The 26,476-nt window shown below is 41.0% G+C and overlaps 1 protein-coding gene and 1 non-coding gene across 13 annotated transcripts in view; one reads left to right on the top strand and one right to left on the bottom strand.

Moving 5' to 3' along the window:
- The window catches only part of kcnq1.2 (potassium voltage-gated channel, KQT-like subfamily, member 1.2), a 192,670-nt gene that overhangs the window by 115,267 nt on the left and 50,927 nt on the right, over window positions 1–26,476 (top strand). For 5 of the 12 annotated variants that reach the window (XM_061773587.1, XM_061773589.1, XM_061773585.1 and 2 more), the window contains 3 exons: window positions 401–495; window positions 2,037–2,077; window positions 5,576–5,637. In XM_061773587.1, coding sequence (XP_061629571.1) covers window positions 401–495; window positions 2,037–2,077; window positions 5,576–5,637 — 198 coding nt within the window. Of the gene's footprint in view, window positions 1–400; window positions 496–1,561; window positions 1,623–1,714; window positions 3,910–5,575; window positions 5,638–6,431; window positions 7,308–9,505; window positions 10,861–26,476 lie in introns of those variants that run through there. The other 7 variants (XR_009788552.1, XR_009788553.1, XR_009788551.1 and 4 more) reach the window with 7 other exon arrangements.
- On the bottom strand, window positions 20,698–20,770 carry trnat-ugu (transfer RNA threonine (anticodon UGU)). Its single transcript has one exon. It is a non-coding gene; the product is annotated as a tRNA-Thr (tRNA).

Below are 26,476 nucleotides of genomic sequence, written 5' to 3'. Positions count from 1 at the left end.
ACAGACCTGAAAATGGCTGTCCACCAATGTTCACCATCCAACCTGACAGAACTGGAGGGGATCTGTGAGGAGGAATGGCCGAGGATCCCCACATCCAGTGTTGCATCATTCCCAAAAAGACTCATGGCTAATATTAGCTCAAAAGGGTGCTTCTACTAAATGCTGGGCAAAGGGTCTGAATACTTATGGCTCTGTGATATTTCAGTTTTTCTTTTTTAATAAATCAGCAAAAATTTCAACAATTCTGTTTTTTCTGTCAATATGGGGTGCTGTGTGTACATTAATGAGGGGCAATATAACAAAGAGTGAAAGATGTAAGAGGGTCTGAATACTTACCCACTGTGTAGGTGTGTGTGTATATATATATATATAAATGTGTGTGTGTTGTTTTTATCTACAGCAAGCCCGTAAGCCCTACGATGTGCGAGATGTGATCGAGCAGTACTCGCAAGGCCATCTCAACATGATGGTCCGCATCAAGGAGCTGCAGAGAAGGTGTTGCCTTTTTATTTTATTTTTATTCAAACTTCATCAAGTGTCTTTTTAATGTTGTTGTCTCTATGTTGTTGTTGTTTTTTTATATAAAATGTGGGCACCACATTTTGGTTTTCTTTTTTACAGGCTCTCACTCTTTAATTACACAAAGAAGTTGTTTTCCAAAAAAGAAAGAGCCCAAACATCTCCGCAAAACAAAGTTTTCATTTGACAGTCGTTTTGCCTTGCTAGCTGTGAAGCTATTTATGTATTGCCATTCAGTCTACAACATTAAAATTAAATGATTTTAGAAAGACAGACACATTTGGGCCCTGACATGAAGAAAATAGTAATTAATGAATGAATCAATTTATTTATTTTGACAAAATATCGGTTATGTTCATGTCAGGAATCTTACAGAAGGAGTAAGACCCTTAAATAGTAGCTTGAAATAGTATGCATATTAATGTGTCAGTAATAAATAATGAATGTAGTTTATTTAAAATTTTAGAAATGTTGCACTTTGAATTATGTGGAATTGGCAGTATTTGAAGTTCTAAACATTGCATTGCACTCAGAGAGGAATATGGAACATTAACTTTTTTTTATCTGATAAAACTCCCAAAAATAAAAATAAACAACTCTCAAAATATGGAGAAACATGATTTTTATTTGACAACAGCTTGTAAAATAGAAAGCAAATTAGTGCAAATGTTCTTTCACTGTAAATTTAAAAAAAAAAAGTTTTAAGTATTTTATTAGTGTCCAAAATGACAAGTAAACTATTTTTAAACTTCCTGTTTCCAAATAAAAATAAAAATCACTACTTTGGGAGATCCACTAACAACAACATACAAATGACAGCAAATTAGTGCAAATGTGTTCTTTTCAACACAAATAGTACAGTCGGAAATAAATGAGAACTTTGTGTGCGGGAATTATTTTCAAAAACAACAAGCAAAATGTTTTCAATTAAAAAAATGAGATACATGCTTTTTTTTATTGGACAGCAATATGTAAACAACCAAATAGTGCTAAAATGTCAATAGAGTAAAATTTTTTTATTTTATTTTTTATTTATTTACAGCGGCAACATGTAATTGTTTTGCACCCAGAAGAACTATTTTGAAAAGGGGCAACATTTTACAGTAAGATGATTATTACGAAATGTCCTGATGTGCAGGTAAAGGAGAAGGAGCCAAAAGTCACACCTAAATTCTTCAATGTGATTTTGTTATAGATCTTCATAAAAGACTTGTTCTAAAACCGACACAAGATACAAGCACTATGTTGTAAAACTACACAGATGGAAGGACCTCTTCGCACCAAAAAAGATGAGCAGTCCACGTGTGCACGTCAAACCTCTCAGGAAGAATAGTGCTGGAATTTTCCGTCCCATTTTTAAGTGCATATTTGTTTTATGATACGATATATGAATGCTGATATCCATATGTTTCATTTTATTACCACTATACGTAGACCAACATGCATGTGTGCCTGTGTGTGTGTGTATTACTCAACTCAGTTATTTTTGGCTTTTTCCTTCCCTCCCTCCTTGCTAGGCTGGACGGCACACTGGGAAAGCCCGGAATGTTCCTCCCAGGTAAACACATAGCAGTTTCCATCTGATAGACAGCCATCACTCCTCACTTCCACTCTACGTTAATAAACTTGCGCATAAACACAATAGATAATCATTACCAGTCAGATTTTTATTTGGCTTCTTATTACACTTGTGAGATGATTTAGAATGTAAAATAACTGCGACGTGGCTCAATTTTGCATGAACCCCATTGAAATGAACGGAAATTACAATAATCTGTTCCAGACGGAACACCCTTTTAAAAAATTCGAAATTCAAACTCGCACTTTACAGTATTTTAATTTGTTAAAATTATAACTAGTAATAATTAACATATTGTAAAGAATAAAGCAGTCTGTGCATCATGATTTCATGCTTTAATTCAATGTGCAGCTCCATCTGGTCTGTGTGCCTTGACCACCAAGGGGCAGTATAATATATACATTCGTATATACAAGAAGACTAAGTAATATGGTTTGGTTAAATACAGAACGTGTATTTCTCTTTGTGTTATGCTTACTTTCACAGTAAACTTACTCTCACCCAAAGTCAGCTGGGATAGGTTCCAGCTCACCTGTTACTCCAGTGGGGACAAACTCATATAAAATCGATGGATGGATGGACAGATACTAACAGCAGTTGACTTATCTTTTTAAAACCGTTAACATAGGTTTGATGCTTAGTGTTTAGGGCAAGGTTTGGATCATATTATTTTCAAGAAATACACTTTAAAATGCCAGTTTTCTACGCAATCAGTGTGACGCTATACTTAATAATCTGGCTGCACACTCTGAAATGTACGCACAGCTCAAGTACACATAATCTTTTGAATGTGTCATATCAAGTAATTCAGATGTTTTATCGAGCAATGTCACTGTTGTTCACGGCCCCTCAGTGGCTATAGCCTGAACTCCCTCAGGCAAACTTTGGTTATTGCGCTCACTGACTTGGGGGGGCTTTTTTTTTTCCTTTTCATTTTTTGGGTGGGGGCCTTAAATATTTGCTTCTCCCGATTGTGTGCCCCCTTTGGCCCTCTAGCAAATGTTGGAGGAGTGTCCGTGTGGAAATGACATTTGCATAGTGCTTTTACTCAACGCTAAAAGGTCCTAAAAGTGTGCGAAATGCTCCCTACTCTGAAATTTGGAATTAAAACTTAAACGAGAGGAAATGTTAGCGCAGCCATTGTAAGGTTCCAACGACAATAGTACCCGTTCGTCCTTCAAAGCAAAACGCCCCATTACTGTCGATTACATTTGGAATGATTTGTTTTGGAGAATTAGTGAAAAATATTCCCTTGACCATATTTGGACAGACCTTTTCCAACCGACAGTAGTGATATAGTGTAACACACTACCTTTTGATGACAATTGACAAGCTTAAGGCAACTAGCCTGATGATGGTTAGCGGGAGAAACTAACGTAGCAGCACACCATTCATAGAAGATCCATATCAAAGTCCTTTGTTCACAAAAAAACGGTCAATAGCAACTCCAGCTGAGCTATCAAGGCCAAAGGAAATGGAATCAAAACAGGAAGTAGTCGCCTAATAAAAGAAAACCGGTAACGGTTATATAGCCGTGGCCCAATGGTTAAGATCATCGCCTGCCACCGTGGGGGACCTAGGTTCATGACCCCGACTGGACCATCCGCCAACATCCCCTGGACTCACGGCTGTGGTGTCCTTGAGCAAGACACTGATACCCCGAAATGCTCCCCGGGTGCTTCAACTGCCCCCTGCTCCAGTGTGTTCCACTAACATGTGTATGTGTTCACTGTGATGGGTTAAATGCAGAGAACAAGTTTCGTGTGCATGTATGCATGTTCATGACAATAAAAGATGATTCTTCTTCTTCTGTTATTCAATCAGCACTAGTTTTACCTATTTACCATCATTTCCGACTTGCATGACACAGAAACACTCATGAATACTGAACAAAAGTACTTTAGTTTTAAAAAAAAAAAACTGACGGAAAACACAAAAATCCTTTGACGCGAGATGAAATGAGGTCTACTGAGTTGATCTTACTTGAACTTTGTGCCATACTTTCAAGACAACATTTGTACAGTACCACTTTTGTGGCATTCCAACTACTAAATATTGTTCCAGTGATTCATGAACAATGTCAAGTAAAAATCTTTGTTTTTGTATAAACACTAGTCTTAAAAAAAAAAAAAAATCACTGCCAGTGACTACAAGCCCCTGCCCACCCCCGCCAACTGTTACGCTGCTTCCTTCCTTTGCTTCCTTTTGGTCCAGTTCCAGGTGCTTTGTAAACATCCCTTGACTGACCCGCACCACGAGCATGGTTAACCATCGGGACTGTACGAATTACGAAACAACAGCTCAACAGTCCGTTTTTGTAAGGTTATCCATGCGTTTAAATTGTTGAATGTGTGTATAGATAAACAAAACCTGCATTTTTAAATATAAGATAAAATAAATGGGGATATTTACAATTTGAATTCAAGGACAGTGCATTTTCAGTTGTACATTTTCTGTGATATTTTTAATTCTCGACTGCAGTAAATGTATCTTTAATACAAAAACACATGACTCTACAACATTAGATCTTATTATATGAAATAAGATCTTAATCTGAGCGTGTGACCAAGTTTGTACAAGCACGCCAGTACCAGCACTAACACAACAGGTGAAGTGCCCTGGCTGGTCCATCCATATTTTTCATCACTCAAGTCGCTGATTTAGCCTGTCTGTGACAACGGCAAAGAGCATAGCATCACAACGTGTTTGAAAGGGGTTTTTTTTTTTTTAAAGATCCTATTCTTACATATTGTGGATTTAATGTAAAATGGACTCTTAATTCACATAATTCCTAGAATATCCAAATCAACGTTCATAAATAGCTCCATGTCCCAATTCAATTAAGTGTTATTGTAAGGTCCAATTATTACATAACATGGTTTAATGTAAGAGGGGCTCACATTCATTACACCCGATTGTCAAAATCAAAGTTAATAAAAGATGCTCCATACCAGCTGTTGCTAAATTATGTAATTTGGGGATCTCCATGGCAATGTTCCAATCGATATGTACCAGTACAGCATCACGATCTCTTTAAACTGTGTTACTGTACATCTTTACTCATACTCATACCTGTAAAATGCTCCGATACCGCAAAACTGATACCATTTTACCAGCCTGACATATGCTATTCTGCTCTCCGTGAACATGCTACAGTTTAGCAGAGACCAAACAATTCTTCAAAAAGAGACGAAACGCATAGCTTCGACAGCGAGCTTAATGCTAACATATGATACGAAATGGGAGAGGCGGGCGAAAGAAATTGGCATCGATGTTGTGATAGTTATTATAAACCTTTTATATACTTGAATGTTGCAGCAATATAAACAAAAAGATGATATAACAATACAGCCATATATTCTTTCTACGTTGTGAAAAATGTGTTATATTACTGGGGGTTGGGAATCATGGAGTATGCCATAATAAAATGTTTGTATTAATACATTTATATGAGATTGTTTCTCTTTCATTTGGCAGGTAAAGGGGAAGATAAAGAATTCCCGACAATCGGAGCGCGACTGATCCGGCTGGAAGATAAGGTAAAGTACGTGCGGCACGCTCCTGGCATCGGTGTGTTTTGTCTGTCACGCTGTCAGATGACATCGTGCTTGTTGTTTGCGATGCGTGGATATCATTATGTACAGAAATAAGATAAAAGTAGTTATCGCCATAAAAAAAAAATGAATATCTCAAATCAAGGCAAAATATGCTTGTCCTTTGTCTGCTAATATGTTTCTTCTTACCAGGCACTTTTCATAAAAGAACATTTCACTTGCTTTAAGCATTTTTTCCTTAAAAACGTCAGGTAGTGTAACTTGTTAGTGAGATTTTAATTGCTGGTTCTGTGTAAGTTTAATTCAATAGATGTAGATATTATAAATGCTGTAGTTTTAAGACATGGGGTGTTTATTGTTCTTTTTTTAAGGCTTTTTTGCCCCTTTTCTATTGGCAGATCATTTTGCTTGAATTAACATATTTCTTAGTTCATTCCTTTTTTCTTTTCTTTTTTTTAAAGACGTTGGCGCCAGGCGGGGCACGCGACAGTGCGATGGCAATGTGATGTCTGTCTATCTGTCGGTCTGTGCCCTGGTGCCTGTTTTCCAGTGTGGCATTTTGTACCCGTTGAACCGGTGCGTGCTCGCGCCGCTCGGTTTTTGTTTTCCACGCCCAAATCATAGGTTGTGAAGTGTGTTGCCAGTGCGTGCGGCTTGCTGTTCGTCTGCGTGTCACGGCGGAATGAGATGTTTGTGGAGTTTGCAAAAAGTGCACTCCTGTTGGTGTGTTTACATGATGCGAACCAATAGGACAATACGTTTCTACTCATCCAACTCAGGTTTTGGAACATTCTTCCAAGTGTTTGCAAGTTGAGTGATGATCTTGAACCAAAGCCTCCAGGGTGCAGGCCTCTCTCTCTCTCTCTCTGTGTCTCGCTGATGGAGGTATGGTTCATTTGCTCCAGGCTACATGTTACGATCGTAATCTCTCACGTTCAGGAGCGCCTCGCCTACCTATGGCTTCTCTCCTTACAACCGCACACACAAACACACACGCCCCCCACCCCCAACCAGATGGTGAAAGTCAGTGACAGACTGAGCAGCCCGGCCTTCGTAGTCAGTGTCACACAATTACAGCAGCTATCGCATTATGCTGTAATGCAAAGAATGACTTATCAAATGTCGGTAATATTACGCCTCTTCTCAGTAATGCAAATTACGATGTATTTCAAACTTGTAGTGCGCAAACGGCAAATCTCAGCACCCCAGACGCTGGTGCTGATGTCACCACACATTTGATTATCTGAATCCGTGAAGCCTCAATGAGACACCCGCCAATGGTCCGCTTTTTTAGTTTTGTCTGAATGGTACAGTTGAATCGATGTCGGCTCTACCATTGGCCAATGTAGATTCATGGCGATTCATGTCATTGGATGAGAGACATGTTACTCATTAAAACAGCAAGCGTTAAGTGTTAAAGTGACGAAATGCAGCATGGATTATAATTGGAACCTGGCATTTTAGTTGCTTTTTTAAATTTTCTTAGTGCCAAAATATTAATAGAAAGAAATGTGGCTATGAGCAGGATGAGCTGTTTGTGGCTGTTAAAACCTAGTAGTTATTATTTGATTCTGTAAGGAGTCAAATTTCAATGGAAAGGGGATATTAAAATCATTTGTGTGACTTCAGTATATGTATTACAGGTAAATGTCATACAGTTTCTGCGATTGGCTGGCGACCAGTTCAGGGTGGACCCCGCCTCGCTCCCCGAACATAGCTGGGATAGGCTCCAGCACGCCCGCGACCCTAGTGAGGATAAGTGGTACAGAAAATGGATGGATGGATGGATGTCAGACAGTTTTGGGGTGAAAGTAACCCATATCAGAGACAGTTCTAATAAATAATAAACTAATTCCTGTACTTTTAAATGAGAGTATCCATCCATCCATTTTCTGAGCCGCTTCTCCTCAGTAGGGTCGCGGGCGTGCTGGAGCCTATCCCAGCTGTCATCGGGCAGGAGGCGGGGTACACCCTGAACTGGTTGCCAGCCAATCGCAGGGCACAGTGAAACAAACAACCATTCGCACTCACAGTCATGCCGACGGGCAATTTAGAGTCTCCAATTAATGCATGTTTTTGGGATGTGGGAGGAAACCGGAGTGCCCGGAGAAAACCCACGCAGGCACGGGGATAACGTGCAAACTCCACACAGGCGGGGCCGGCGATTGAACCCGGGTCCTCAGAACTGTGAGGCTGACGCTCTAACCAGTCGTCCACCGTGCCGCTAAATGAGAGTAACTAGTGATATTTCACATTTGTGGAAGTAACCTGCCCAACACGTTTCCTAAAGACCATTTACCGCTTTCCATGGGGAGACCGTGTGAGTATTTTGTTTTGATCGGGACAGCACACCTGTTCGATGGAAGAACAGAAGGGGGTAGGAGGGGGTGTCTTCCTTTTTGGCCCCAGGGAGCAGATGAATGATCCAGATTACCCTCGGTGCATTCCCTGGTCCCATTCCAATTCGCTGGGAGAGGATTTGCGTATATGGGCACTGGGAGACCTGCCCAGTGTGCTTGCAGGATGTGGTACAATTAGGCGGTATCCTTTTATTATGTATGCCCACTACATGATAAGTACAGAACAATATAGGACAAAGGGCAATTACATAACAAATAAACCAACAACAATATAAGACAATACAAAACAAATGACAGGGGTTGGGGTGCATTTTTACAGGGACTGAGCAGTAGCGTGCAAAGAATCTTGGGATACGGGAGGTCGCTAAGCATGTACCCTGCAACAAAATGGGGAAAGAAGGCCGTATTTGTCACGGTTTGAGCTTAAAGCAGGATTTGCTTCAGCAACCAAATCATTCTGGAAAGACATTTCACCGTACATAAATGTTTACGGCGCACGCAAGGATTCAAGTGAACTGGAGCTGGAGCTGACCTCCAGCAAGGTTGCGGTCATTTCATAACCTTCTCGAGGTGGCGTCACCTCCCGCCTTCTTCTCGTAAACGTCGACTTAATGACACATGGAGCAAACCCTGGTGTCACAGTTGACTCACTCTTAAGTAGGATCTTTCCCAACAACCCGGTGGAATCATTCACTAGCTATACCACAGTGTGTGTGTGTGTGTGTGCGTGTGTGTGTGTGCGTGTGTTTGTGTGCGTGCGTATGTACAGGAGTGTGTTCCCATGGCTTCCCCACCCTTCGGCCTGCCTTTCAGGCACATTTTTATCCCAACAAATTCCAGTGTTAGGAAGTAACAGAATACAAATACTTACTTATTATTGAGAACTTTTTACTTTTACTCCCCACATGTGATATCTGTGCTTTCTACTCTTAACTTTGTCAAAATGAGCTTGTTGCTTTTTTCAAACCCAGAAGATGATGACACAAAATAAATCGAGAGAGACTTCAGACTTCATTTTGATTGTTTGGTTGTTTGGCTGGTTGGTTGATTGAGATCTTGGGGTCTCATAAGGCAGACAAAAAAGGGACAGCAGCGACACGGAGGAACTTAACCAGGGCGGATTAATGATGACAACAACAGATTTGGAGAAGCAAGATATCCATGGCCTCGTGTATGGCCGCTGCCAAACTCAACTGAAGTAGACCATCACAATTCCAGTCGGCGATTAAGTACCGCACATGACCGACGCGCCGCAACGGAAAAACTGCGACCCTGCATTGTCATTTGAGGCGCCACATACAATATACTGTACTATATTATTTTTTTATTGAACCACAAAAACATGGCGCGATTGTCAAGGAAGACACTGATGGCCACAAAAAAGAGGAAACAGGCGAGACTAAGGAGAGAGTGCGGATATTTTTCTTTTACTTACTACACTGCCTTCCAAATTATTATGCAAATGACATTTTTCTGTCATTTTTCCTAAATAGTTGATAGCTATTGATAGCCACAGCTGCCCCTCACGCTGTCCAGCTGCCTTGTGTCAACCGTCGAGACCTTCAAGTTCCTGGGAATTACATGCTCTCAGGACCTGAAGTGGGCAATCAACATCAACTCCGTCCTCAACAAGGCCCAGCAGAGGATGTACTTCCTCCGGCTTCTGAGGAAGCACGGCCTGCCACAGGAGCTGCTGAGGCAGTTCTACACAGCGGTCATAGAATCAGTCCTGTGTTCTTCCAAGAGCTGCTACAAAAAAGGACAAACTCCGATTGCAACGGACAATCAAAACTGCTGAAAAGATTGTCTCTACCGCCCTGCCCACCCTTGAGGACTTGTACACTGCCAGAACTCAGACAAGAGCGTGCAAAATCCTCTCGGACCCTCCACATCCCGGTCACCAGCTCTTCCAGCTCCTTCCCTCATGTAGGCGCTACCGATCAATGCAAACTAGAACTAGCAGACATTCCAACAGCTTCTTCCCTCTTGCAATCAACTTCTTAAACAGCTAACCTACAATTCCATTGCAACATGCTGCCAATTTCTTTTGTCTGAGTTTGTTGTCACATTTCTGTCAGGCCAATTATATATTACTCGTGCACTCACTGTAGTAGTCTCGCCATGCTGTACTATTTGCATATCTGTTGTTGACCAATACTGGCCACTCATGCCAGAGTAGCATCTGCCCCACTTGCACACTGACTGAGGAGTATCTGCAACATTTGCACAATCAACATTGTCCCAGATTATCGCACTACTAGTCAATTTAAACTGCATACATTCCTTGAAGTTTTGGTGCCCTCTGCACATGGTCATTGCACCGGACTATTGCGAGATTAGTCATTCGAACTGCTCTAAGTGTCACGGACGGCAATGCCGTAAGGGCAGATCCCAAAAAAGAGACTCTTGGTAAGAGGTACGAACAATTTTAATTACATGACAGAGCATGTGATGGCGAGACATACGAAACTAAAGGGACTCACAACCAGAGAGAATAAAAAAACAGATAACGCAGTGAGACACGACAAAAGGTCCGTGTGGTATAATCGTATAGAACCTAAATTTGGACAGCGGTCAGAACGGCGGCAAACACGAGTGAGTATTCCGACGCCCACACACTGTCACGGTGCCCCCTAAAAAGGCTGATGATTGCAATGCATGACAGGTGCGTCACCGATGTCAACGCCCACCTTCGCTCACCCAGACACTGCAACACAAAGAAAAACAATTTGAAACACAGGGCCATGACACTAAGTGCTAGAGGACTGCATCTTTTTGCACAATTGTCAAAAAAAAAATAAATAATAATAATAATAATAAATTGTACCGGCATTACCAGATAACTAGCAACCCTTTATTGCTCAGTGACTGTTTTTCTCAATGTCTTTATGTCTCAAAAGTGTTCTCTGTCAATTGACTGTCTGTTGTCGTACTAGAGCGGCTCCAACTACCGGAGACAAATTCCTTGTGTGTTTTTTGGACATACTTGGCAAGTAAAGATGATTCTGATTCTGATACAAATGACAGTCGCCATATTTTTCAAGTCATCATCCGTCAAAACATAATTCAAATGTTTTTGCATTAAATGTTTAGGAAAATATGAGAAAAATAACATTTTCATAATCATTTGGAATGTAGTGTACTTCTTCCACTCACTTCTACTTTTTTTTTTTATTGATTAAATTTTATTGATTTATTTATTTTTTACTTACAGTATCTGTACTTCTACTTAAGAACAGTGTGAGTACTTATGCTACCTCTGACAAATTCCCGCTTGTCCCCTTCCTGTTAAAATACCAGACACTAACTACTCTCGCTTTATCACTTTATGCGAGGATGTCAGCCTGTAGATGAATTTATCCTTTATGGGCGGAAGGCGGGTCCTCCGCCATTGTGTGTCCAGCGCAGGGATGGGCAATGATTTGTCACACCCGGACAAAGACAGATGAGTGGAGTTGATTAATCGTCGATGTGTCCGACCCGGCGCTCTTCAGATTGAATTCTCCGTGAGCGGCTTGGAAACGAAGACGGATGGCGCTCTGTGATGGAGTGTTATCTTTCTGTCACACGCACTCGATGAAAAATGCCCCGGCGACAAGCTCAAACAGTGGCCTGTGTCTCCAGGCTTCAACTTGCCTTTTCACAACCCGACGCGCTTTAGGGCTGAGACAAGGCCGATGCTTGCGCTCCGTCGCTCACTTTTATTGGAAACGAGATGTTTTCGCATGGTGATAGGTGGCTAAGTCAGCGACTGTAAATATCTGGTCTGTAAAATACAACAGCACCCATAAAGGACGAGGTAGATCAAACTGTAATATACTATACGATGAATGAATAATGGTTAGAAACCGGTTAAGCGGTCATCTAAGAACATGGAGTGAGGTGAACTTTAATCTCATCTACCAAAGTCATTTTATATCATGTATTAATATATCGTGTATGTTACTCTGATGTAGAATGAGAATCCCTGTAATACTTAGTTTGGATAAGAATTGTAACTGGTAGAGAGTTAGAGAATATGTTAGTTTTTTTTTTTTTTTTTATTAATCGATGAATCGGTTAAAAAACGTTTTATAATTTCCATCCCTTTATTTAAAAAAGGAACATTATTTCAAATTATTAGTGCAGAAAAAGGACAAATATAAATTGATTATGATTCAGTTACTGATTTGGTCTGTAACATGTCAGAAAATAGGCTAGATGTTGATGTTGATCAATGTTTTCCAGAGTAATAGCAGATGTTTGCAAATGTCTTATTTTTATTATTATTTTTTATATTTTTATTATTATATATTTTTATTTTAAGATGATTATCTTTGTGAATAACACATTCACTGCCATTGACGGCCTTAGAAGTCAAATGTCTATGTTAACTGGGAAGGCTGGCAGTGATTGAAGTCAAGTCTGCTTTTGTGGTGAACTGTAGAAATCTGAGAATATTTACTGTTGGGAGGCTGAAATTCACAGTATTTGGGGATTGCTGTATTCTGTTGAAAAATATATCAATGACGTCATTGATTAATTGACTTGGACTTGACTTTCATCACATTATAACTGACTACAAAAAGAAATCTTGAGTTGTTTAAACCTTCCTAGTACATGTGCACTTCCAGTGTATTTTTCAAAATGAAACAATCTGTAAACCATTTATTCTTAAAGGTAATATTGTAAAATGAAATTGAAATGACATTTAAACTGTGTTGGGATTAGAGTTTGTGCTATATTTCTGGACTAAACTATTAGTCCAGGTAATTGTAAATTGTAATTGTTTGTTGTAGTGCTTTTTGTTTTCATGCAATTTCCCACCAAATTTGCATGACTGCACTGTCCACCACACTTCCATCTGACCGCACCTGTTAGTTCACCCACACACACTAGCACGCACACACACAAACACAGAAGGAACAATTGTCATTTAAACAACAACATTCATCTCATCCGATCATCTCCTGTAATCTTACAGCCACATAGGATAATTTTAAAAAAAATGTTGTTTTGTAGTTTTATTTTCAATCAGCAATTCATCAAACTGATCCAATGGATTGTATTTTAACAATGACTATAGTGGATTCAGCACTGTCCGTGTTGTTTGTGCACCTCCATGTGCACTACTGAAGTAAATAAATCACAGCCACTCTGCGGTGAAAATCACTCATGCCGAATTAGGGGACGTACACTGTACTGTCCGCGTTATGATGCTCATATCATGTGTATTAAGCACTGGGGCCGAAGAATGCGCAGCACGACCTTAATAGCGTCTCAATTAGATAAGTATGCTGTAAATTACAGCGAGGTCAAATACTGGGAATACTTGAGGAGTGGGTGTTTGTTAGGAGTCCATCTGTAAGGCATTTAGGGCCCCTCAGCTCTGTAATCAGGGCTTTTGTGTGTGTGTGTGTGTGTGTGTGTGTGTGTGTGTGTGTGTGTGAGAATGCCTGTTTAAATCCTCCTCCTCTAAACTCGGTGCCAGGCCTTGGATACAAGGCCGTAGTAAACACACGTGGGCTCATATACATATTTATATTTAACTACTACGTAAGTGGATACTTGGACACACATAAATATACAAACGCTAAACATGCTAACGCATAGGTTGATCCAAAGTTCCTTCCTTGTTCCTCTACCCAGCTCAACCAAGATTGAGATCTGTACATTTTATGCACATTTGCATTGTATTGTAGTCATTGTGGCGATCAATCCAGGGTGTAGAAAATGTAGACATAAGTATATTTTGCAACTTTTCACTTTGTTGTGTTATTGTTTTAGGAAATGCACATGGGTTTAAAAATGTGGCCTTAGGTGACTGCCGACCAGTCCATGGTGTAGTCTGGTTTTTGGCCGCAGCTCAGCCTGAACAGGATAGGCAGAGGCAGTAGAAATTGGATGTTAGCCTGTAATTCTCATTATGTGGACAAAACAAAATGTCACTCTTTGATCAAACAATATAATGTGCTTCAAACTATGAAACGTAAAGTGCATGTGTGCTTCGACACTTTCTCCCCATCATTACCGCAAAGGCCACAGCCCCCAATTGTTTCAGCTCAAAGGCTCCGTGGCCACTTGCCAATCTGTCGCCATCCCGCTTTTTGTTATTTACGCTCCAAATTTTCTTCCCAAATAGACTCCCCCTCACCCTCCCCTCCCCTTTTTCTCCTGTTCCCAGCACCTCTTTGCCATGAGCGCATCCTGCCTGTTGTTGTGATGTGTTTTGATATATGCGTGTGTTTGGCCATAGCATGCACAGCGGGGAGCCAGACTAACCAGGCCACTCTAAACAAAGAGAGGAAACTTGGCAAAGGAAACAAACACACATACACACACGAATCCTGGAACACGGCATCAGTACTCTCGCTGACCTGCGCTGCAGACAAGCACATACAGAACCTTCCCGGCATGTCTAGACTTGGCCTTGCAGCACTCCGCAATACAACCACCTTGCACTTCCTCCTGTTTTCCCAGATTTGAAATCCTCCATTTTCCTGAGTTTTGTCCCGCTCTGCTCTGCTTTTTCGCTTTTGTTCCCCTGCTTTACATAAGTTTGGCAACGAGAGCGTTTCTTGCCGCAGTCCCACTTCCACGCGGACAACGGACGTCATTGTCCTCGACAGGGCTGCACCCTCTGGAGCTTTCGCTCGCTGGCTCGCAAGCGCCTCGACGGGGGAGAGCCAACGCAATCTTGCATAAAAATTTGCAGGCTCCAAACGAATGTCAGTGAAGTGGGCATGAACGTACAACATATTCAAGGCATGAGAAGTCAAATGCTCCTTAGTACCTTAAGAGGAGAAATAAAAACATCATCATTCTTTGTTTCACAATAAACCCAAATGCAGGATGTTCCATCTGATTTTGCATTCCTTTTTGTTTGGATGGGCATTATAAATTTTGACTGTGAAGTTATATTGAAATAATATACAGGTACTTCTCAATAAATCAGAATTTGGTAAAAACGTAATCGAGTGGAACAGGGTTTGTACTTTTCATAAGATTGTTTTCAACGATTTATTGATTTTTTTGCCAAAACTGTGTCGCAGTTTTTGTACATCAGCTTGTTTTTTGTACGCTTGAAAATGGGCCGTACCGAACTCATCCGACTCGGCCACTTAATTCCTGTAATCGAGCCCCACACGAAGCATCCCACTGCAACTTTAAACTTTTGTTTTCATGAGTCAATAAGTGACTCTGTAAACCTCAGTAATATTACTTTTTTTGCAGAGGATAAATAATCTATGCCTGTGATTATCATGTCTCCATGTGTTGCTGTACCGTTTGTGTTCAAATATCATTTGCTTAAAACACCACCACATAGATCTTATTCGTTATCATGTCTATGGGTGTTTTAAATTAATTGCTAGCATTGAGCTAGCAAACCTCAAGGCAAAGTTATGTAGTTGTTTTAAGTACACGATGTGTACTTCTCTTTGTTTGAAGTTTAGTTTGACAGTAAACCTCAACTGAGGGTTGCAATAAACTCTCTTTTTTTTCTGAAGAATTGTTCACCAGCTTCCGAATTGCTTGTTGTGAAGCGATTCATTCAAAGCGTTCATTTTAAAGCCTGGTACCACTTAAAGTATATTTCCTGAAGAATACAACGAACACGACAAAAATACTTTGTCCTATTTGACATGATTAAGCTTAATTGTATGCCCAGTGATGTTGGTTACTAGCAAGAAAAGCATGGAAAATGGCTCGATACCAGCTCTTACTTAAACTCTTATGAGCTATCTATGTCGTCATGATTATATTTGTCCAAACAAACATACCTTTTGTTGTACCAGGCATTAACATTGGAAAATAAACTGAAGAAACGAGGCTATTCCAATATTTATTTTTCATGCCAATATATTAAAAAAATACACGATTGCTTAGCATGTTTACCTGCACTGACAGATTGGTTTTAGCGCGCTTTATAAATTAAAGGTGAAGCCTTTTTTTTTCCCCCTGTACATGGCACTCCCTGATATACAACTTCAGATCACAGTTTTTTACACTTTCCAAAACATGTTCCCTTGTGTTTTTGTGGCGCACACTCATCTGGATCAGACATTCTGACTGCGGAGCAGACCTGGTCTTTGTCATGTCAGTGGGCTTCACGCCGTTCATGCGGTACCGCGCTCGATCGCACGTAATGAGAGCGGCAGGCCGCGGTGCGTTAGATAGCGTGCAGCCTGGAGTGCGGCCTTGCAGTAAATCACGGTGGGGCAGTGCGCCGGGGATGCAGCTCCTGGCAGCTCCCAGACGGCCTTTGGCTCTGGCTCCTTTCTCTTAGCGCCACTCTCTAATTTCAGAGCCAGGCCGTTGCCCACTACTGTGTCTTTACCGCATTCCCACAAGCCAGAGACGGATAGTCTGCATGTCTGGCCACTCTAGTCTAACTCGTTTGCCTGCTTTTTGGCTTTTGTCACTGACCCCCCCCCCCCCCCCCCCCCTTGTTTTTTATCCCCTGCTGCCTTTGCTCTCTTGTCATCAGGGCCTGTGCATTCTCATTTGAGTGGAGGATTATAGGTCTCAAGTCTCCTATCATCTAAATCGTTGTCATACACATCCAGCTCATCTCTCTGCATCTTATAGCAGCCACTTAAAGGCTTTCTCCTTGGCTGTAAATATCCATGCTCCACTTCCATTGGACAAACTGGGTTAGAAAGCGGTTCCTTGACTTACGAGTGCCCTAACTTAGGAGTTTTCGGTGGTACGAGCCGTCGTTTGGGCGATGTTTGTGTTACGAACCAAAATTTTTAGATCTGAGTGAGCCTCAGACTCAAAAAACAGAGCAATCCCAGGTACTCTAATGTCCTCACATGTGGACAAGGAGAGCCACAGTTGCTGATGCACTTTCAGCTGTACATTCTTTTTTATTATGTTTTATTTATTTATTTTCAATTCAATACAGTGCTATTTTTCTATTATTAACAGACTCAAATACAGATTAAAGGTGTTTCAAAAATTTCAATGGGGAAAATTGATTTTCTTTTAAAAAATGTTTATTTGCGGTTTATCCCTGCTTATTCAAGAATTTTTTGGGGGGGGATTTGAAAAAAAAAATATTTTTTCCCCAGTGCAATTATAATGGGTGTCAATTATCCACAGATTTTCGCTATTGCCGGTTCGGCCCGGCCCCTATTCCCCACGAACAGCAGGGGTCCAGATTTAGTCACAAGCCAGATCACAAAACAAATTCAATTTGTAAGTCGCGGTACCACTGCATTTTTTTTCTGCAGGAATGTTTTATCGTCTTGGCCACACTCGATCACTAATGTCCTCCCCCGCGCGCCGTTTTTTTATGAGCAGAGGTGCGAGCGCTTTTAGGGAGGTTACAACACGGTCAAGAAAACGAGTTGTGTGTTTTATGGGCTCCCGTGTTGTAGCTAATGCCGCAGAGCTAAGCAGCCCTGATGCCGCCCTTCTCTGGCCTGCACGGAACACTGAAGCAGTTGTGAATAATGCCAAAACATTGAGCGTACCCCAGCTACCCCAGCAATCCAAATCAAATACGAGAAGTTTAGCTAAATAAGGTATGATGCGGTGTTTGGTTTGCAACCATCTTTTCTTGTTGTGGCTTTTCTTGTAAATGCTAACATTTATAGGGGCCAGATGCTGATGTAAAGGTGGCGTGGTTTGTGGCCTATTCTGGAACCAGCATCCATGGGAGCATCCAGCTCATGTCATTAGTGAGTAAAGTTACGAATGCAGGCGTATTTACGACTGTGTGAAAAGCTGACTTTGCCACTCTGGGATCAGATATTGGCCTAGTACAAAACTCAGTGAATGAGGGTCTGTGGGGTTGTGGGGGTGTGTGTGTGTTTGCACCTGACTTGCCCTATTTACTCAACACCGTGTCTCCTGTCACCTCCCATTTGCTTCGCTGTTACCATTTCTTGTAAACGCTTGGCAGAATGACACAGCATGTTTTTGTTTTTTCTTGCTCCTTGATAAGTGGCTAATGATTTTTTTTTTTTTTTACTGGGAGTACGAAGGGATGGTGTTTAATCTGGGCCCGGTGTTCACCCCTGTGTTGAGCAATTTAAAGTGACACGCCTTGCAATTGCATATAATTCACTTTGAAGGCCACTCAGGATACAGGCATCATCCAGGCTGCTTGGTGACAAGCTGGAAGATTGAATGAGTGGAGGGATGGAAATTGCTTTATGAAATTATTATTAAAAAAAATATATATATTATATTATGGGTTAATGGCCTGAAATAAGTGAATTGTGAGTATCATAAAGTATGCATCTGTTGATATATATCTCTTGCTCAAATGTTTCGCTTCTACAACATTCCTTGGAAATTACACACATTTTTATGTGATCGCTTCTACATCATTCCTAGAAAATTACAATGTCCCATTACTGGTGAGCTATTTTTAGTATCAACGTGACAAGTGGCTGCCATAATTGTGCTTTTTTTTTTTTTCGGCTCATGGCATGTACTAAAAACAATTTAGCAAATTTGTTCATGCCACACAGCACTATTAAAAAAAAGGTGGTTGTCAGCATTAAAAGGGGTTGTGACACCCCTGACAGCTACTACTACTATTGATACTATACTATTTACAACTAAAATAGGGACAAGATATACCCTTTATTAGTCCCACAGGGGACTTGGAATAAGGTTCATGCTGTGTATCACTAATGATCCTCTAGTAACTGCTTTAAAGATTGTCAGCTTACTATAAATGGCACTTGTCTAGGTTCTGAATTTGGATATCTGCTCGGTGCAACGCGGATCTACTCTAGTGGGGTAGAGGGCCATGGGCAAAATCCTGAAAAATCCTATTACCTTTAACAGAAAGCTGTGACATAGTAGTTTTCAACATAACTATAATATATAACCAACATATAATTCCTTGATGGATTGCTTTTAGCGTGCCGAATAAACTAATCCAGAGAATTTCAGTGGCCCTTGCGTCTTTGGATTTTTCTGGAAAAGGTTTGGACACCCTTGGTGTAGTTGTTATGAGAGGGCGACAGATAAGGCATGAGACAGCCAGGGTGATCTTGACACGTCCCGTCCATGACTCACCGCCAAGGAAGTGGGAGGCCGACCGTGTCTGCGCTCCAGTCGGCCCGATAAGCCCAGCAGATAAACAGTCTAAGCTTAGGCGGCGGAGGAGGAGGCCAAAGAGACGAAGAAGGACACGCTGACTGTTGAGTCCTATCTCCTCGTTCACACCAGGAGGAGGCCTGTCGAGAAGACCAGAAAGGAGAAGCCGGAGTCTGCTCGATAAGGCTTGAGATAAAATATGCTGCTGTGTTTTTATCTTCTCACAGACGCTGAACCGAGGGAGCGTTTTGCTGTTTGTTTTGTGTCACATCAACTCGCTGAGGGTTTTGACAGTAAATGACATGCACCAGTGGCGGACTGTGCATTTGGTACCCGGTCCTTCAGTGGGCCCTTACCAGACTTAATCCACCTCAGATCCACCACCACCACTTTCACATCCCAATTATAGAAACCACAATATGACAGCACACAACTGGGACATACACATCATCTGGAGCAGTTCATATTACATGGCACAGTTTTTGCTCTGACCACCCAATCAGAGAATGGAAAATTGTTGACATTATTGTGGGTCAGCTAGCTGGCCCTGTGAGGCGAATTTGAAATCTGACTTGTTAATGAAACAGTTCCATTGCAGCACTACTGTTTCTGAAGCTCAGAGAAACTATATTTAGGGCCTAGAAGAGGAAAGTATTTTTTTCTGTTTTGTCAAATACAAATTCAAAAACTCACACAATTGTAAAGGCGGCACGGTAAACGACTGGTTAGCACATCTGCATCTCAGTTCTGAGGACCTGGGTTCAAATCCGGCCTCACCTGTGGCGAGTTTGCATGTTCTCCCCGTGCCTGCGTGGTTTTTCTCCGGGTACTCCAGTTTCCTCCCACATCCCCAAAACATGCATGGTAGGTTAATTGAAGACTTTAAATTGCCTGGAGGTGTGAATGGTTGTTTGTTTATATGTGCCCTGCGATTGGCTGGCGACCAGTGCAGAGCATACCCCGCCTCTCGCCCGAAGATAGCTGGGATAGGCTCCAGCATACCTGTGAACCTAGTGAGAATAAGCGGTTCAGAAAATGCATGAATGGACAAAATTGTTACTGATTTTTTTTTTGTCTAAAATATGCCTCAAGCCCAAAAACAAATGAACTGGGGCCGCAAATGGCCCTTGAGCCAGACTTTGGACACCCCTGGTTTAAATTTATCCCCAAAATACAAATTATAGGGAGTCCTCGTCGTTTACGATGTTCCCGAGATACGACGTTTTGAGGAATGCTCAGCTGCCAACATTTCATTTATTTAATTATTTAAATCATTTACTTTGTTTGATTGTTTACTGTATTTATGACTACCTCTGCATTAACACATGTTAATGATGTACAAATGTGTGTTATGTAACCACCGTAAGGAAGGGAACTTTATCGTAAACTGATAACGCCCCCCCCCCCCCCCCCCCCCCCACATAATTGTCATTCATGTATGAGGAATTAACTAATATTAATCAGGTAAAAACAACACTTCAAAATGTATGTATGTAAAATTTTAACTTTACTTCTGCATCAGTGTAGGTTTGTGACAGACTTGGGTGCGTTTTTGGAGTTACATACAAATTTGGGCTACATACCATCCGTAGAAATAGAACTTGGTCGTAGATGTGGGGCGTTTAATGTGAAGTAAAATTTAATTAGGCCCCAGTGAGAATTGAACTCACGACCCCTGGTTTACAAGACCAGTGCTCTAACCACTGAGCTATGAGGCCTTAGTGGTAAACTTGACTATAGCTATAGCTAATATATTACTTGGTGACTGAAGTGAGCACAAGGTCATAGTCGGGGGTCCGAGGGGTCACTCCCACCAGAGCAGAAAATAATGGAGTGCTTTCTGGGGCAAGTGGTAGGCACATCTTTCTCATAGTGCTCAGGTTCTGGGTTTGAATCTCTGCTCTGGCCTTGCTGTGTGGAGTTTGTATCTTCTCCCTGTACTGGCGTGGATTTTCTGTCCTCCCACATTTCAAAAGCATGCATGGTAAGTACATTAAAGTAAATGTAAATGTAAATAATGTGAGTGTGACACATCTATCTGTCCTTGACCGGACGTAATATTAAGCCCTCAGTGCAGGCCAGCTAGGTGGTAGCCTACCTACGCCGGGGACAGGAGGAGCTGCTGTTTAAATGTATATATTCCTCTCAGATAAACCAGACAGCCCAGAAAAATGTTAAATAACAATGTTAAACGGCTATGCCTTGTGTGAACCTGTATGAGCGCTGAAACTCGCTGCCGTGTAGCTAAACTAAAGTAAGCTAAGTTAGCAAGAGATAACATTTTAGCTAACACTGGTAATGTTTGTTCCATCATTCAAACATGGTTTACATGAAATAAAAACATTCAGGTTAAACTTTCAGGATACACGAAATGAATCGCTTTATTGACTCAAAGGTAAAATATTCAGTGTTACGGGTTCCATTTTTTGTTTTTTTTTATTTTGCAGCGTTTAATTTTTTTTCAGTATACCTAAGCACTTGGGTGTTGTTTGTGTATTCATAATGTTACACAAGGATTGTGTGTGTCGGAGCTCCTCCGCTTGCCTCTCTCAGCACCTTGACATTGGCACCAGGCCTCTCCGCCGAAATCTGCTGCTTCAGCTCCCTCCAGCACACTCACTCCCTCCCTGTCTGATAAACATTCAGAAGGGTGGGGGCACGCTGATTGTTGACTCGGACTACTGTGGGAATGCAGATGCTCCGTGCGTGCGCTGCGCCGGCGGGCCCAAACCAGCTGGGCTGTCTGACGTCTGTCACACGCCAGTCGTTCGTTGGCATGACAACGTGGCAGATGGCAGCCAAAAACGCCTCTTAAGCATCACGCGAGCGTGGCTTTACCGCGGTATAATTAAGTGCTGCCGCGTGTTTTTATTTCATGTGTTAATTTGTTGCGTAGTAAACTTTATGTCATGTTTCCTGCCAGTGAGGAAATGTTCTAAACCAGAGCTAATTAATTAGCACCTGAGTACATAATCTTAATGTGCTAATTCTTTAAAATTTTAATCTAAATCTTGAAACTTCCACCTTTGTAATTACAAAAATGCTCATTTTGATTGCTTATTAAATTGTTTGTTATTGTGGTTTGCTTAACTGTACCGTTCCATCCTGAGAGCTTTCTTATATGCTGCTTATTTAGCAACATGATTGTCCAAATAATCAAAAGTGAGCATTAAAGACAATTCTTTTTTTGTATTGGAGTTCATTAAATTGTGCAGGTGTACCTAATGGTTTGGGTATTGAGTGTTAACAAGCTACACACACTCCTGTTGTGTTCTTTTAATTTTGTGTTCTTTTAATTTCACATTTTTGTGTTCATTACTATGTTTAACCCTCAAAAACATATAACACAAAGAATTTTTTTGTTTTCTCTTCATAAATCAAAGGAAAAACATAAAGCAAAATTAGTTTAGTCCTTTTTTTTTTCCCAATTTCTAGATTTTCAAACAGGTCGATTTGCCCCGTAAAAAGCTTTCGATCGATACTGTAGCCTTGGCCCCAGAAATACCCAATAATTTTGCAAATAAAGTAAATAAAACATGAATTCAAGTTTAAGTTTATTTTTATATGTTTATGCAGCTCGTCCTTTACAAATGGATAATTGATCAACACCAATAAAGCCTCTAATAAAATCAAATAAAACCATTGCAATACAACCACGAGGCAAGCAGATAGCTAAGAAACCCACTGTTTGAAATGGACAGTGTCCTGTCCCTTTAAATGAGTGCACTAGTGACTTGCGAGCCAGTGCAATTTTTAGTGCTGCTTTTATCTTCTAAAGGCAGACGCAATCTCTTGCATGCCACACAAACCATCTCGTCGCCGAGCACAATAGGACACCTACTGCATTCCTGGCGCGAGTGTAAATATGACGCACAGCGGGCGTGGTCGCACCGCCGCATTGTTTTCTTTGGGATTCCTGTGAGCGACCCACATACCTTGGCGTCTTTCTATTTTGGGCTTGTGACTTTATTACATACGCCAACGAGGTGAGGTGGGTTGCACGAACAAACGATGTGAACAACTTAGTGGATGTTTGGGTATGTTTCCATGACAACAGTCAAGCGTCGACAACAACTTTATGTATAGAATAGGGGAATAAATGCTTTTAATATCTGTTAAAAAATGCAATTTTGGTACAGATTTTCTGCCCAAATGAAAATAAGTATTTAGCAAGACACAAAAAGTAAACACGCTATTTGCTTTTGTGGGCCACATAAAGTGATGCAGTGGGCCGGATTCGGCCCCCAGGCCTTGAGTTTGATACCTGTGATTTAGAGTCTTGTTTGTCCCCGCTCGCCATTGAGGGTGATTACACCGCCTATAAAAACATCGCAATACAACTCATATAATCAATGTGAAAGAGCCGCAACCCCAGTTGAGTTGGCCTCTTCCTATCGTTCTTTCTTTTTTCACTCACTCCTGCAAAAATCACACAACAAGTGCGCCAAGAAGCAGTAAATTAGCCAGAAACCCAATATGGACTCCACCCTGGAGATTACACAGTCCACTCAGCCAGCGTGCACTAGAATAACAGCCTGGCGTGCCCTCACTGTCCCTTGTAGGCACTGCGTGTGTGTGTTGTAGATGTGCGCACACGCCTTCGCTGCTCCAAATATTGCGTGTATACCTGCCCCATCGTGCATATTGTGGCAGATGTCCAGCTAAACGTGACTGTGCGTAATTCCCCGTCAGCTGTTGAGCACGAACGTGTTGTCGTACAGTGTGTCTGCTGTTGTTGGACACATCGACACACACACGCAGTGCCGTGACACACGCTTGTTTGCTTCAGTCACGGGAAGACACACACACACGCACACACACACACGTCTGTGCTTTGCGTGAAGTTTCATTCTTTTGTTATAGTAAAATACACAATAAACATAGTTTGTTTGAACCCCATAGTTCTGGGTTCAAATCTCTTTTTTGGCCTTCATGTGTGGAGTTTGGATATTCAAAAAAGAAAACCTCACAAAAAAACTTAAATGTCGTAAAAATTAATTGAAATTTAGCAATTTGATAATGGATCTACTTTAATTATTGCAAAGTATCGGTATCAGTATCGGCGATACTGGCCCTGTAGTTACTTGATATCAGATTGATACCAAAATATGCAGTTATCACACACTACTACTGAAAAGTGTTAATCACGGGATTAAATGACACAATAATGACAAAGTAAGTGCACAAACAACAGTGGACAACAACATTTTAGCACGTTTAGATTCAAAAAATAAAATAAAATCATGTAATCAAACAGTAGTCATGCTCGTTAGCGTAGCATACACAGAACGTCAGATATCCCATTTTCCGGGTTTGGTCGCTTGATGTTCTGCATATAGCCAGTTGGCTTCATTTACCTTTCCCGGACTACTTTGTGTAACTTTGCTCTCGTGTGGAGTGCTCACTAAATGACGTAAAAGCAAGAACTAAGCCGACTAAATGTCCAACTCCCTCTTCGAGAGTGAAACAGTAAAACAAGCTTAATTCGTTTCAGTTTTTTAGTCAAGGTTGACACTGACACATTGGCTAGTTAGCACGTCGGGCTAACAGCTAACTCTGCCGCTCACGCCACTGTTTGCGGAACTTTTTTTTATTGGCGGAGCCAAATAACTGATGAAATAAGCAAACAAATTATAATTTATTGTCACTTAATAAATAGCATTTGTAGAATTGTGTAAAAGATATAGTCGATGATCTTGCCTAATTATATAGCACCTTTTAAAACAGGTGTTCAGAAAGTGTTTTGACAGAACCGAAAATCATACATAAAACTAAAATAGGAACAATCACAAGCATAAATATACAAACAGATCTAATCATATAAAACCAATTGAGGAATCACAAACCTGATAGACCCAACTGTGACTAGGTTGGCGGATATAAGATGGTAAAAACAATTAAATAAATACATCAAACAACATGCTGTATAAAATAAAAGGTTGGGAGAAGGCAACATCAGAAAAAATATTTCCCGGTAGCAATTCTGTCACTAATTCTGGGTTTATTGTGGCTCCATTGTGAAATCACAGCACTCAGCAGTGACCGCTGACGTGCGCGCAGTGCTCCATACGTGCTTGAACGTCACTCACAAATCATAAAAGTCATGTTGACAGGATATGACAGTCAATATAGTTAACGACAAGCAGCGTGTATGGGCTTGAAAGGCAGGAAAAGGCCTGTGTTGATTTGGTTTGGGAGATCACACTGGGCCCACTTGACCGGGAGGCCCCGGCCAGCCTGCCTAATAGCTAGGTCCGCCGCTCTCTGGCCTGCCGCTGGGCCAGCGTGGCTGACTGCTCCCGGCCACGCTGGAGGTAATGAAGGCTTGGTGGTCATCACAATACACACGACACACGAGGGAAGAGTCACACGTGTGTGCTTTTATGTGTGCACATTTTTCAGCCTGACTCATTCGCGGGCAGCTCGCCGGGACACACACATGCATACATATCTTCAAATTAATGATGCACGCAATGTTAGCAGGTTTAAGGTGACACGCAAAATAAATATACATTGACCGAAATTCAAGTGAATTCAATAATTCCTAAAGTTTATTTACTTGTGTACTTTATTTTAAATGTATACTGTAATTGTCCCACAGATGGAAAACAATCAAGCAAAAATTAATTTCAATAAGTCCTTCATTTATTTTATTTCAATGTTTTTCTTCGTTTTTTTTTTTTTTTTACAGCTGCCGTTGTTGTTAAAGTGCTCAAGAAATAAACTTGTTCATCTCATTTGATAATTCATACTGTTTTATTTCAGATTACAGGGGAAGTCAATTAAAAAATTAATAAAATAAAGCTAATCCATCATTAATTTATTATGTTTGACTTATTTTTTGTAAACAAAATACAGGTCGACAAGGATATTATTGAATGTATTTTATGTATTTATTTATTTTAGTGCAGATCTGCTAACTCAAGTCAAAAAGTGGCTGAGTCATGTCTGTGCGGGGGCGTGCAGTCACGCTTGTGAGCATGCCATATCACAAGATGTAGTGTGACAAGCTTGGAAGGGGAAATGCTGACACACGAACACACACACATCAAGCCGCTTACACAATAATAGGGGAACGGAGCATAAGGAGAAGTAAACCTCTTAGCTGCATGTGGACAGAATTAATTCAAGATTATTTATGAGACAAACGAGAACATTTAAATGTACCGCTTGCATAAAAAGTTTCATTCATGTTGCAATGAAAAATCTCCTGCCGTGACACTGGGCCTTACTGTATATTACATTTACCATGCATAAACACATTTCTCCATCCTTTCCCACTGAAATGTTCCATAATCCGTATCTGGAATGTATGTAATGTAATACAGGGGTGTAGTCATGACAAGACAGGAAATACAAAGAAGTATGAAAAACGCATGCTTGGAAAAGCAGAGGAAGTTGGGAATTTTGGTTTAAACAGACCG

Source organism: Phyllopteryx taeniolatus, chromosome 5 (genome assembly GCF_024500385.1).
Source record: "Phyllopteryx taeniolatus isolate TA_2022b chromosome 5, UOR_Ptae_1.2, whole genome shotgun sequence".
In the NCBI taxonomy this organism is placed as follows: Eukaryota; Metazoa; Chordata; class Actinopteri; order Syngnathiformes; family Syngnathidae; genus Phyllopteryx; species Phyllopteryx taeniolatus.
The sequence above is the reverse complement of the archived record's forward strand: the minus strand, read 5'-3'. Positions and strand labels throughout refer to the sequence as shown.